General features: G+C 48.9%; 1 protein-coding gene across 1 annotated transcript in view; it reads right to left on the reverse strand.

Moving 5' to 3' along the window:
- The window catches only part of SNF8 (SNF8 subunit of ESCRT-II), a 126,191-nt gene that overhangs the window by 22,319 nt on the left and 89,542 nt on the right, over positions 1–14,330 (reverse strand). Inside the window, 2 exon segments of the mRNA XM_029574009.1 lie at positions 10,420–10,439; positions 10,442–10,494. Coding sequence (XP_029429869.1) covers positions 10,420–10,439; positions 10,442–10,494 — 73 coding nt within the window.

Here is a 14,330-nt window from a genome sequence, read left to right on the forward strand (position 1 = left end):
CAACAGGCGGTTAGCAATACACGCTCAGTGGCATTCAATATGCTCTCATCAATAAGGCAAGATACGCACAAGGAGGAATAGAGCCGCGCCTATTACTGGCGCTCAATACCTGAACAAGGCCCACAAAATGGCGCCCTCCACGGCGTGCCACGCCGCCGATCCTCTGCTCCTCGGAGACCAGAAATAAGAGATGTACGCCTTACCTGATCCGAGGAGCTTCCCGGCTGGAACCCGGGCGGTCTCCGGCTGCGGGGGGAGAGGGCAAGTACCTTCACCGCCGCGTTTGAGGATATATGCACCCGCTGCTTCGTCCACGCCGGAACCGAGGCGCCTCGAAAGCCTCACCCGAACCTCGCCCGGGGGCTGTGTCCCTGCCGTGATTCGGCCACCGGACCGAGGACTTACACCTCCGGGGGATCACGGAAATCACCCCGGGAAACTCTGAGGGAGGGACCTTAGGGTATCACCGCAGGAGTGCGGGGCTCGATGCTGTAGAAGTTTTAGTAAGTAGAAAAAGAAAAGAAAAAGTAGATTTGGAAAACACGCTCAGCAAGCGTGCAGGCTCTCCAAACTGCTTTGGAGACGGAAATTACTAAGTTGCTACGCTTCCTGTGGGGATATATATACCCCGTGCTGACGTCAGATCCGTCTCCAACTGCTAGCACGCGGATACTATCCCATTCGTTCTGAGTCCATCTGGCTACACGCCAGGAAACTGGAATTCTCCTTTGCACACCGCTGTAATCATTGAATGCAGTTTCCATTAGAAAATGGGGAACTCTGAGGGCCACATTCACCTTCTTTAAATCTAAAATTCAATGGAAGGACCCTTCCTCTTTTTTTTTTTTTTTTTTGGAACCACGAAAATAATGGAATATCTTCCCATTCGCTGTTCCTCCAACGTGATGGGAACTATGGCCCCCAGTTACCGCAACCACTCCACAGTTCCTTGGACCATCTATCTCTTGCCGAACAGAGTGCAAAGGGAGACCATAAACAGGTTTTGAAGCAGACGAGAAAATTCTAAAGCGTAACAGTCTCTTATCATGCTAAGGACCCACTGGTCTGTTGTGATTTTGGTCCACTCCTTGGAAAACAGTCAAACACCCCCCAAAAGGAGGGAGAGAGAGAGGTGGACTGGCCTCGCTTCATTATAAGGACTTTTCCCCACCAGATCCCTAGCCAAGATGCTCTCTGCCTGGTTTCTTTCACCCTTGAAAGGATTGGCTCCAGGATTATTGCTGTCTCCCGCTACCATGCTTCTGAGCCTCTGGCGAGGGTCTATTCAGACAAAACCTTCTACTCATCTGAAACCGGGGAACGCCTCACAAAGGAACCTTTGCTTCCTTTAGGTTTTTCTTCTGGCCATCAATGTCCTTTGGTCTCACCAAGACACACTTCATGAGCTCCTCTAAGTCTTCTCCAAACAGAAGCTTACCCTTGAAAGGTAACACTCCTAGTTGAGAGTTAGACCAAACATCCACTGACCAGTTCCTTAACCAAAGGAGCCGTCTAGCCAGAACTGTAGATATTATAGTTCTTAAAAGAGGTTCTGATGAGGCCATACAGGGCATCCATGACATAAGCAGCAGCCGCCGCAAGACAGTCCGCCAGCTTAGCCTCTGACGCCAAAAGCATCCTTGTAGCCTAAAGCTGCTGAACCCAGCGAAAACTGGCCCTCTACATAAAGCTACTACATACAGTAGCCTGAATGCCAAGTGCATAAACCTCATATCTTCTTGAGACGAATTTCCAACTTCCTGTCCTGGATATCTGTCAGCGCCGGTGAACCAGCCACAGGAATGGTTGTCTTCTTAGTGACCACAGACACTGATGCTTCTTCCTTAGGGAGTGCCAACAGCGCGAGCGTGTCCTCAGGCAATGAATATAACTTCGCCATCGCCCGGCCAACCTTCAGGCCTGTCTCTGGAGTGTCCCACTCTGAGCACCAGCTTTTCCACTGACTTATGAAAAGGAAAGGCTTTCACCGGCCACTTCAGGCCATACATGACTGGGTCCACTCCATCCTGATGAGACCCCTGCTAGGAGCCTTAATCTGCAGCTCCTCGAGAACATGAGGGACTAAGAGCCATAACTCTTCTTTACAGCAGAGAAGCACCACCTTCAGGTTGTCCCCTTCAGCCACTGGCACCTGGTTCAATCCACTGTCTGGGTCTGGTATATCTACAGCTGGGTCAGGAGAGGCAGGATCCTGCTGAACTCCATCTGAATCCTCCAAGATGATAGCTGGATTGCCTGGGTCCATCCTGATCCCAAGGACCCTGGGCGCTCACAGTGGAACCGGACCCTTGGAGCAGTCAGGTCTTTTCCCAGGATGCGGACCACTAGTCCCGTGAGACCGGTCCGACTGCCTCCCAGCCGCTTTACAAGCTAAATATGTCCCATGCAAGAGGAGGACTAACTCTAAAGAAAACACTGCGGGGTCCTTAGATTCATCCATGGAAGGATCCTCCTGGTCGTCAGAATCAGGCTTCCTCCTGTGGTCAAAACCTTACCCTAGCGGAGACCATGGAGGAGGGGATATACTCACCCCTCCCGAAGGGCCTGCAGCCCCTGACAGCATCCAGCAGGGGAGGGGTGGCCACCTTTAAAAGCACTCCCGCGCCTACTTTGGGCTTGTGCTGCTGCTCCCATGCGGCTTCTGAGATGGCCGCCCTTCCTGCACTCCCTCGCTTGCCTTAGCTTACACTGTTGCTCCAACGTGGCTTCTGCTGGCCCTGACCTAACCTCTCCCCCAGACCAGGAGCATAGCCCGGAGCAGGCGAGCCACGCGTGAGTATCACTGTACGGGCGAGAATCACTTCCGCACGCCATCACCAGCAAAGCAGACACTAAAAGAAGGCCTGACTGCGTGGTAAACACCCGCTCAGCTGCTCGAGAACACCCTTTTCCGCAGCTAGCAATCACCTCAAGGGCTCCACACAGCCTTCCTGGCTGTCCACCCTGCTGCTCACTTACAGGTTCTCTTTCCCCCCCCCCCACCCCTTTTTTTTTTAAACTTTAATGAAAAAATTATCTAGGGTACTTTCCTGAGGCTGAAGAGCTGCGAGACTCGAACTGTTCTCCTGGGGGAGGAGGAAGCTGGCACCAGCAGCTGTACACTCCCTGACAGCAAAAGACGAGCCTGACAAGAGTCCCCGACCCCCTGCTTGCACTTCTCAATAGCAGGAAGGATAGCCCCTTCAGTCTAGCAACCTCCCAGGAGGATCTCCTAAATTCCTAGGTTTCTCCCTTTTTTTTCCCCTAGACTGCAGGGATTGCACCTCTACCATCTGCTGGAGACAGAGAAATACTGAGAGACTGCAGGTGGCACTCCAGGTTATATGCCAGTGTAACTTTTTCTGTCTCCATCTGCTGGAAGGGAAGCATAATCCCAGGAGTCTGGATTGATCTGGGTATGAACAGGAAAATGGTTTTCTTGGTGGCTATTTGTTCAGCAAGAAGGCTTTATCGTGTTGAGATCCCTTCCTACAGTTGTCTGATTTGTGGTGCCTTCTTTTCTTCCTGAGGTAGTCTCTGCATTCCATCTTAGTTAAGAACATAAGAACATGCCATACTGGATCAGACCAAGGGTCCATCAAGCCCAGCATCCTGTTTCCAACAGTGGCTAATCCAGGCCATAAGAAACCTGGCAAGTACCCAAAAACTAAGTCTATTCCATGCTACTGTTGCTAGTAATAGCAGCGGCTGTTTTTTTAAGTCAACTTAATTTATAGCAGGTAATGGACTTCTCCTCCAAGAACTTATCCAATCCTTTTTTAAACACAGCTATACTAACTGAACTAACCCCATCCTCTGGCAACAAATTTCAGAGTTGAGTGAAGAACAACTTTCTCCGATTAGTTTTAAATGTGCCACATTGAGCTTCCAGCTTTTCTGGATTTGGATTCCTCAAGCAAGGGAATTTATGATTTCTGTAGATCGGATCACTGCTTTGTACTGTGGATTGGCCCAAGGAAGGGGGAAGTAAGATGTATAAGGCTACAATTGTGCGATGGCTGAAGAAAGATATGACTTGACTTACATTTCTAAAGGGCACCTGCTACCACGAGGTTTAGGGGTACACTCACTGCATTCTCAGGCAACTTCCTGGGCTGTCACAACAGGTGTGTCTGTATAAAATTTGCTGGGTGGCTACTGGGAAGTTGTTGCCCACTTTTGCTAGGCATTATCGCTTGGATGTCAGGGCTTCGGCTTCCATGTGCTTTTGTGAGTGTTCTATGAGTGGAACTCACCAGGTCCCACCCAAGTTAAGAGGAGCTTAGGTACATCCTAGGTGTCTGGACTGATCAGGGTATGTATAGGGTAAGGAAACTTGTTTCTTACCTGCTAATTTTCATTCCTGTAGTACCACAGATCAGGCCAGAGACCTGCCATTTACTGGGAGGGAGAGTCCGGCGCTTGTACTGTTGCTTTGTATATAGTGCAGAGTTGGAGGTTTTCACTGCTGATTGCTTATGCTGTATTTGGGAAACAAGGTTTCCAATGTTTTGGGCAACTTTAATTTCTTCTGGCTTGTTGGAGGGGAGAGATTTTGCTTAGAATTTTATGGTTGTTGCTGTCATCTTGGCTTGGGTACACGTCCATACTGAGGGACTGCAGGTGGCACAGTCAGTGAAACTTTGTCTTCATCTGCTGGCAGGGAGGCAAGAACCTAAGAGTCTGGACTGATCTGTGGTACTACAGGAATGAAATTAGTAGGTAAGAACCATTCCCTGTACGTACCAGGATCAGTCCAGACTGCTGGGTTGTGTCTCCCTTCCAGCAGATGGAGTCAGAGAAAAAAAGCTGAAAGGAACCCCCTCGTACAATGGTGTGCCACCTGCGGTCCTGATCCTTTATAAAAAAAAAAACCAAACAAAAAAAAAACTAGAAACTATAAGACCTAAGGGTGTTTGTTTCTACCAGTGGCTAAATCAAGCTGGTTTTTTGTTTGTTTGTGTGTTTGTTTTAAAGTAGTTTTCTTTCTGGAGGTGAGCAAACTCAGTCCTCCCGAACTTGCGGCCTTGGTTGAGGCACTGCTGGGGTTAGATACCCCGTTAACCGTTTTCCCGGAGCCGCTTCTTCTACCGGTGAGTAGGGGGATTTACCGGTGGGCTGGTCCCTCTCCCTTGCACCCTGAGACGGCACAATTCCTCAGGAGGGAGGGGGGGGGCTGCCTGTGCTGCGATTGAGGTCCCAGGGGCGTTTTTTCCCTTGGGTGGCTGTGTCAGTGTTTTATAATTTTTAAAAAAAAAATTTTTTTTACCATGTGCACAGGTTTCCCGGGGCTCCGGAGGGGCGATTTTCACCAAGTTTTTCGGCCTCATGCTCGCTCCCCTCTCCGCTGGTATGCCACGGGGTTCGGCATGTTCAGCATGCGGGGAACAGGTGGCACGACTCTCCCGCGATGGCCTTTGTACACGGTGCCTCCCAGGAGGGTAAGGACCGTCGGGGAGCAGCAGCAGGTCGTTTTCAGCGCGCTCCCGTGGCACAGGGAGGAATTTGCGCCTCTGCCGGTCTCAGCCTGCCCCGTCCAGCGTGGGAACAGTGACCATTTTGCCTCCGCCATGCTCCAGTGTAGGACTGGATGCAGTGGGAGGGGAGATCCCTCCTCTGCTCTCCCCACTGAATTTGAGCCCTGTTAGCGGCTCCCAGTGCCTGCCTCCCCTCCAAGCTCGGGGGAGGGGGAGGGGCCTTAAAGGTGCAGCTTCCCTTTACTTCCAAATTTGTGTTTTTAATGCACAAGGTGGTTTTTGGAGGCTGAGGCTGAGTTGCAGGCTGAGGAGCCTCCACCTGCGTAAGTGCTAGGCTTTCTGGAGGTTCCAATTCCTCCAAAGGGAGGATGGGCTGTGTGGATTTGGATCTCTGGGATTCTGGCCTCTGATCCACCTGATCGCCCTTCGCTGGAATATTGGTGGGGATGTTGATGAGCCCACCCCAGTTGAGGGGTTGACCTGAGGGTTCTCAGATTATTTCGGAGGGAGGAGCTTGATCATTTAATCCCTCATGTTCTGACTGAGCTCAGTATTGAAGTGCCGCAGTCGAGCTCAGAGGCTACAAGGGGGACCCCGTTCTCTCGGTGCTTCAGGCCCCTCATAAAGCTTTTCCTTTTCACCCTATGCTACTACAACTCGTGACCCAAGAATGGGAGGCTCCAGAGGCCAGCCTTCAGGTGGGGCGAGCCATGGAAAACCTCTACCTGCTGCCAGACGAGTCCTTGGCTGTGCTTGAGGTCCCAAAAGTGGACGCGGCCGTTTCAGCCATCACTAAGCAGGCCACCATTCTGGTTGCAGGGGCTGCCGCTCTTAAGGATCTTCAGGATGGGAAGCTGGAGGTCCTTCTTAGGACTTTTGAGGTCTCGGCACTTTGCGTTAGGATGGCCGTCTGCAGTAGTCTCATGCAAAGAGAGACTCTTTGTTGGGTGCAACAGTTGCTCACCACACAGGAGTTGCCTCCAGCGGAAGCGGAGCAGGCAGATCGCGTGGAGGCGGCTGTGGCTTACACCGCAGATGCCTTATATGATCTTCTTCCGCAGTCCTCACGCACTATGGCTTTGGCCATCTCGGCTAGAAGGCAACTGTGGCTCCGCAACTGGTCAGCCGATGTTTTCTCCAAGGCCCAGCTAGGCAATCTTCCCTTTAAAGGGAAATTCTTGTTCGGGATGATCTAGAAGCCCTTATCAAATCCCTAGGGGTCAATAAGGTGTACAAGTTGCTGGAAGACAAGCCTCGAACCTCCAGAGCTTTTGGGTTGGCGCACCCTCTGTTCCGGGGACAGTGCACGTTTCAGCAGGGCAGGGTTCCGGCCTTCACTCCACGTCAGTCATCGATGAGGTCTCAGGCTTGGTCTCATTCCTTTCACAGCTGCAGGCCTCTCCGCAACGGGGGTCCTCAGGGATCTTCTGGGGCAAGTCCTCCCAATGAACGGGTCCGGGCCCACTCCTCTGTTCTGGTGATAGGCGGCTGCCTGTGTCTCTTCTTAGAGGAGTGGGTCAAAATTACTTCGGACCAGTGGGTTGTAAGCATCATCGAACATGGCTATGCTTTGGATTTTGCATGCCAGTTGCGGGACCTGTTTTTGATGTCGCCCTGCGGGACCCGCGCAAAACAGACAGCGGTGACTCAAACCCTGTGCCGGTTGAAAGTGCTGGGAGCCATTGTCCCGCCGGAGGAGTTCAGGATCAGCAGATACTCCATATATTTTGTGGTTCCCAAGAAGAAGGGCTCCTTCCGCCCAGTCATTGCAGCTATCCACTCCGGTGAATATTTGGCTTCCTTAGACCCGATGGAAGCGTATCTTCACATAGGGATCCACGAACAGTATCAGCAGTTTCTCAGGTTTATGATTCTGGGTGAGCATTATTAGTTTCAAGCGCTCACATTCGGATTGGCGACAGCTCCCCGCGTCTTCACCAAAGTAAGGGTGGTAGTAGCTGCGGCTCTCAGGCAGGAGGGGATTTTGGTTCATATCCCTATCTGGATGATTGGCTTATCCGCGCAAAGTTGGAGGAGTTTTGCAGGGCAACGGTTCAGTCGGTAGTGGACCGGCTTCAATCCCTCGACTGGGTCGTCAATTTTGCCAAGAGCCAATTAGTTCTGTCCCAGGTGCTGAACTTCTTGGGTGCTCGGTTCAACACATCGGTCAGCAAGGTCTTTCTCACACAGGAGTGAGTCGACAAGTTAACAGCGCAGATCCGGCAGCTGTTATCGCTACCGCTACCCTGGGTTTGGGATTACTTGCAGGTGCTTGGTTCTATGGCCTCTACTCTAGAGTTAGTCCCTTGGGCCTTTGCTCATATGAGACCCTTGCACAGAGTGTTACTTTCTCATTGGGACCCGAGGTCCAAAGAGTTCCAGATCTGATTGCCGGTCTTGGAACCTGCCAGGTCCAGTCTTCATTGGTGGTTGATTCTGGCTACATGCAGCGCAGATGGACCTGGAGGAGCCTCAGTGGGTGATCGTGATGACAGACTCCAGCCTCTCCTGCTGGGGTGCGGTTTGCCAATAGAGGGCAACACAGGGCCGCTGGACAGAGCAGCAGGCGAAATGGTCCATAAATCGCTTGAAAACCAGGGTAGTACGTCTGGCATTGTGCAGTTTCCTCCCCCTGGTGAGCCGTCAATCAGTGCAAGTATTGTCAGACAATGGTGGCTTATATCAATCGTCAGGGGGGAACCAGAAGTCGTCCAGTGGCATTGGAGGCCAACCGGCTATTGCTCTGGGCGGAGCACCATCTGGTCTGTGTAGCAGCTTCTCACATAGCCGGGGTTGACAACGTTCAGGCGGATTTTCTCAGTCGCCAGCATCTAGATCCCGGAGAGTGGGAACTTTGAGGAGGCGATGCATCTCGTGATCTGATGGCGACTCAGAGAAATATGAAGGCGGCTCAGTTCTTCAGTCACAGGAAGGAACACGGGGCGGAAGGTGTCGACGCTCTGGTCCTGCCGTGGCCTCGCGACATTCTGCTATATGTCTTTCCTTCCTGGCCGCTGGTGGGCAATGTCTTGCGAAGAATACAGGCTCAGTTCTCGTGGCTCCGAAGTGGCCATGGCGGCCATGGTTTGCAGATCTGATCAACTTAGCGGTGGATGGTCCTCTTCGGCTCTGTCATCTACTGAATCTTCTTCGTCAAGGTCCAGTATTTTTAGATAAAGTGGATCGCTTTTGTCTAGCGGCTTGGCTTATGAGAGGCGGCAGTTGAGGAAGAAAGATTACGGATTCTGTTATTTCCACCCTTCTGCAGGCGCGAAAAAGTCTACTTCGCTCACCTATGTTCAAGTCTGGAAGGTTTTCGATTCCTGGTGTAGCGAATTGAATGTGTCCAGCGACGCACATCAATTGTCCATATTCTGGCTTTCTTACAGGAGGGTCTGAAGAAAGGCTTGGCGTGCGTTCTCTCAGGGTTCAAGTGGCAGCCTTGGGATGTTTGCGGGGAAAGATTGACGGGACATCCTTGGCAGCTGATCCGGATTTAACACGTTTCCTGAGAGGTGCTAAACATTTGAACTCTCTGGCTTGTCCAGTGTGTCCTTCTTGGAGTTTGAATCTGGTTCTCCGTGACTTGTGCGGTCTTCCGTTTGAGCCTTTGAAATAGGCCACCTTGAAAGACTTGATACTTAAGGCGATTTTTCTGGTGGCTATCACTTCGGCACGGCACATCTCTGAGCTTCAAGCATTGTCCTGTAGGGAGCCTTTTCTCAGGATTTCAGATTAAGGTGTGTCCCTTAGGACGGTGCCCTCCTTTCTACCGAAGATTGTGTCGGAGTTTCGTTTGAATCAGACTGTGGAATTGCCTGCCTTCATTGATTTGGATCAGAATTCGCCTCAGGCTCGGACTTGCAAAGATTAGATGTGGGGCAGATTCTGCTTTGCTATCTGGAGGTCACTACTGCTTTTGTTTGTCTGATCATCTGTTTGTCTTATGGAGTGGTCCTAAGAAAGGACATAAGGCAACTAAAGCCACTATTGCCCAATGGTTGAAGGAAACCATTACTTCGACATATATATGTCTTGGGCACGCAGTACCGGATGGTTTGAAAGCGCATTCAATTCAATTTCAGACGGCGTGTCACTTTGCTTCGTCTCAGGAAATTTGCAGAGCAACTACTTGGAAATCTTTACACACTTTTGCTAAGCATTACCATTTGGACGTCCATGCTCCAGATGGCGACTGTTTTGGCAATAGTGTTCTTAGAGTGGGACTCTCTGGGTCCCACCCCATTTAGGGCAGCTTGGGTATATCCCAGCGGTCTGGACTGATCCTGGTACGTACAGGGAAAGGAAAATTGGAACTTACCTGCTAATTTTCGTTCCTGTAGTACCAAGGATCAGTCCAGACGCCTGCCCATGGAATCTGGAGAGTCTGTTCGGTATAGTTTTCATTCTGCAGAATATTCTCAAGTAGACAGCATTCACGTTGCATATGGAAGTACTCCCTCCATGTACATAAGTTCCAGAAGTTATGCAGTTTTTCATTAAGTGGTTTGATATAGCCATTGGTTCTTATGTTGAGGTTATGATATGTTTTCATTCTGCTATGGTATGGATTATACTGAAGGATCGCATGTGGCACACCAGTGTAAGAGGGGGTGCCTTTCAGCTTTTTTCTCTGACTCCATCTGCTGGAAGGGAGACAACCCAGCAGTCTGGACTGATCCTTGGTACTACAGGAACGAAAATTAGCAGGTAAGAACCAATTTTCCTTTCAGCATGACCCTGGTTTCATTTATCCACCAATGTAACAAAAATGTGTACCAATACTATGTAAAGTATGGCATATTTGTTTTTTTAATTCAAGAAACATTTTTAAGAGGGGATCATTTCTTGTGCACTGAGCTCCTACCAACTGTGTTAGTTGGAGAGAAGACTCAGCACATCTACTTGTATTTGTGCTTTTTCCTAAATGGATAATACTCACTGGCTGACATCCTGAGCAAAACTTCCCCTCTTCCCTTTAGCACCTGCTGATGAAGCTCGTCCAGGGTTATCAGACCTGTCGTGAGAAAAGCAATGGTGGCTAATGTGCTACTTTTAAAGAAAAGGGGATATATTCACTCTACCACTATCTTTCTCTGTCAATTTCTATTTGTACATTTTAAGGGCCAAGAACTAGTGATAGCTCTGACTGTTTTAGTTTCGTTTAATTTCTTATTAAATATAACACAAATTCATGAGAGAAATGTTATAAAAACAAATATAATAAATATAGCAAAACCTACAACTTGTCAAAATTAAAACTTGCAATAAAGGAAAATTGGTTCTTACCTGCTAATTTTTGTTTCTGTAATACCACAGATCAGTCCAGACAAGTGGGTTTATTCATTCCTACCAGCAGATGGAGGCAGAGAACAAAAACTTTGAGGCACTGCTACATAAACAAGAGTGCCATCTGCAGTCCCTCAGTATTGACCTATACTCAAGCCAAGATTAGAAAGCATTCCCTAAAGCAGGATAAGAACATAAGAAATTGCCATGCTGGGTCAGACCAAGGGTCCATCAAGCCCAGCATCCTGTTTCCAACAGAGGCCAAACCAGGCCATTACCCAAACACTAAAAGATCCCATGCTACTGATGCAATTAATAGCAGGATGATCTGGAAAACCCCAGGGTTGGATACCCTGAACTGGAGCCTAACATAGCTCCAGTACCCAAACAGCTAGCTAACCGCTTGATCCAACCAAAACTTGAATAATTGATAAAATCTTTAATATAAATCAAAATATACCAGGAAAACCAGTCTTTCGGCAGCAATACTGGGGCAGGTCTCTGGAATGACCTGTGGTATCACAGGAATGAAAATTAGCAGGTAAGAACCAATTTTCCTTTCCTGAACATACCAGATCAGTTCAGACAAGTGGGATGTACCAAAGCAACACTACACTGGGTGGGAACCCGAAAGACCTGCTCTCAACCCACTTTCACTGAAGGTCATATCCTCTTGCGACCAAACATCCAATCGGTAGTGCTTGGTGAAAATATGAAGAGAGGACCATACCGTGGCCCTACAGATCTCTTGAGGAGACACCAAATGACACTCTACCCAAGAGGCTGCCTGAGCTCTAGTTGAATGCGCTTTGAGCCCCATCAGAATGGCTTGGCTCTTACAAATGTAGGCCGAACAAATAGCCTCTTTCAACCAGCGAAAGAAAGTAGCCTTAGAAGCTTTCTCTCCCTTCTTAGCTCCACCGAACAACACAAACAGATGGTCTGAGTGCCAAAAGGAATTAGTTATCTTCAAACAGCACAATAGAGTGAAGCACATCCAAAACATGGATATCTCTACCCTCCACAGAATCTCTAGACCATTCTGGGAAACTTGGCAATTCCACTGTCTGATTCACATGGAAGGCAGAAACTACTTTTGGTAAAAAAAAAGAAGGCACTGTACATAAGGACACTCTGTTAGTAATATGCAAAAAGGGATCATGACAGAGTAGAGGAGTAACCTAGCGGTTAGAGCAGTGGGCTATGAACCAGGAGACCAGGGTTCAAGTCCCGCTGTCGCTCCTTGTGATTTTGGGCAAGTCACTTTACCCTCCATTGCCTCAGGTACAAACTTAGATTATAAGCCCTCTACGGAAATACCTACAGTACCTGAATGTAATCCACTCTGAAGCGCTGAAAAAAAAAAAAAGTGTGAAAAGCAGAATATAAATAAAAAATAAAGAGCCTGAAGCTCCGACATCACGATCAGAAAAACCACCTTCAATGTAAGATCCTTCAAAGAAGCTCATCCTAAAGGCTCAAAGGGTGCCTCACAGAGGACCTGCAAGACTAAATTGAGGTTCCAATCTGGGCACATCTTCTGAAGTGGAGGTCCTACATGCTTCACTCCCTTTAGGAATTGGATGATGACAGAGGCCAAAAGACCTACCTCGCACCTTGCGCTTGAGACAACCCAAGGCAGAAACCTGGATACAGAGTGAACTATAGGCCAACCCTTGGACAAGCCCTACTGGTAGAAAGGACAAAATATGCAGAACTGATGCCAACAAAGGATCAGTCATTTGTTGAGTAAACCAGGTCTCAAAAACCTTCCACACTCTGACATAAGCCATGGAAGTAGCAGGCCTTCTCGCCTGTAAAAACGTAGTAATTACTGGTTCCAAATATCCCTTCATGCACAAACACTTCCCCTCAAAAAGCCAAGCTGCGAGTCATAAGCGATCCTCCCAATCGAAAATATGGGCCCCTGTTGCAATAATTCTGGCAAATGAGCCAAGCCGAAGAGGTTTATCCACCATCAGATACACCAGATCTGTGAACAATGGATGCCGCAGGCCATTCCGGTGCCACCAACACTACTGTCCCTGGATGCATCTCTATGTGCCATAACAGTCGACCTATGAGTACAACGGAGGGAAACACATACAGGATTCCCTTGGCCACAGGCACACTAGGGCATCCAGTCCTACTGAACTGTCTTCCCTTCTGCGACTGAAGAATCTTGTCTTTGCATTGGCCTGTGTTGCCATGGAGTTCCAGCTGCGGAACAACCCCATCTAGCACAATGTGATTCCAGGCTTCTGGGGAGAGCTCCCATACCTTGGGATATGCAGGATCTGCCTGCATCTCATCTGAATGAAGAAAGGAATAGATGCCAATCGTCTTATAAAATTCCTTTATTGAAGTGGAGACACAAAGGTAGCCCGACTCTGGCTTTGTGTCTCCACTTCAATAAAGGAATTTTATAAGACGATTGGCATCTATTCCTTTCTTCATCCTGACAGCTTTTATAGATCGCCTTCCTTTGTGCTTTTTGCATCTCATCTGAGTCATCTCGATCCCTGGTGTTGCCCTCTGCACTAGCGTCCCACAACCCCAGGTGTCTGAGTCCACACTGAGAACTGCCTGCTGAAGCCAGTCTCTGTCTCTTGGATGGGCCCAACATTCTCTCTCTGAATCTCCTCTGTCCTGAGCTATCCCTAGTCATGAAAGCCTTCTGCATTAGCAGGACAATCTCAGGGGGGGGAAACCCTGCGGGCTCCCACACTTGTTTTCCTATACTTATCTGTCTCACTGACCACCAAATTCAGGGCCCTTGTTGGCAACTGTCCGACTCAAACTTCCTGCCACCCCCGCCACAGACAGCAATGTTGGAGCTGCACTGAAGGTGAATTATAAGGCTTAATGGTTAAGGTAGTAACTTTCACATCAAGCAAGTTACCCCTATGCTTGTTTACCCAGACTGCACAGATCAGTGGCTTGTTGGCTGTTGTCTGAATGCAAATCCTCTTTTCCACTTTTCCCCTTGCAGTTGAAGCAGAGAGCAATGTTGGAGCTGCATTAACCATGTGAAGACTTATTGAGTAAGGGTAGTAATCATTAGGTAGTAGCCACCATTCCAGCAAGCCACCCCCATGGCTCTTCTCTTCATTCCCATCCTCTAGCCTTTATGGATCCACATTGTTTATCCCATGCCCCTTTGAAACCCTTCATAGTTTTAGTCTTCACCACTTCCTCTAGAAGGGCATTCCAGGCATCCATCACCCTATCCATGAAGAAATACTTCCTGACATTGGTTCTGAGTCTTCCTCCCTGGAGTTTCAAATAGTGACCCCTAGTTCTACTGATTTTTTTCCAATGGAAAAGGTTTTTTGTTGACCATGGATCATTAAAACCTTTCACGTATCTGAAAGTCTGTATCATATCACCCCTGCTCCTCCTCTCCTCCAGGGTATACATATTTAGATTCTTCAGTCTCTCCTCATAAGCCATTTTATGAAGACCATCCACCTTTTTGATTGCCTGTCTCTAGACCGAATCCATCCTGTCTCTGTCCCTTTGGAGATACGATCTCCAGAACTGAACACAGTACTCCAGGTGAGG

Source organism: Rhinatrema bivittatum, chromosome 12 (genome assembly GCF_901001135.1).
Source record: "Rhinatrema bivittatum chromosome 12, aRhiBiv1.1, whole genome shotgun sequence".
NCBI lineage: Eukaryota > Metazoa > Chordata > Amphibia > Gymnophiona > Rhinatrematidae > Rhinatrema > Rhinatrema bivittatum.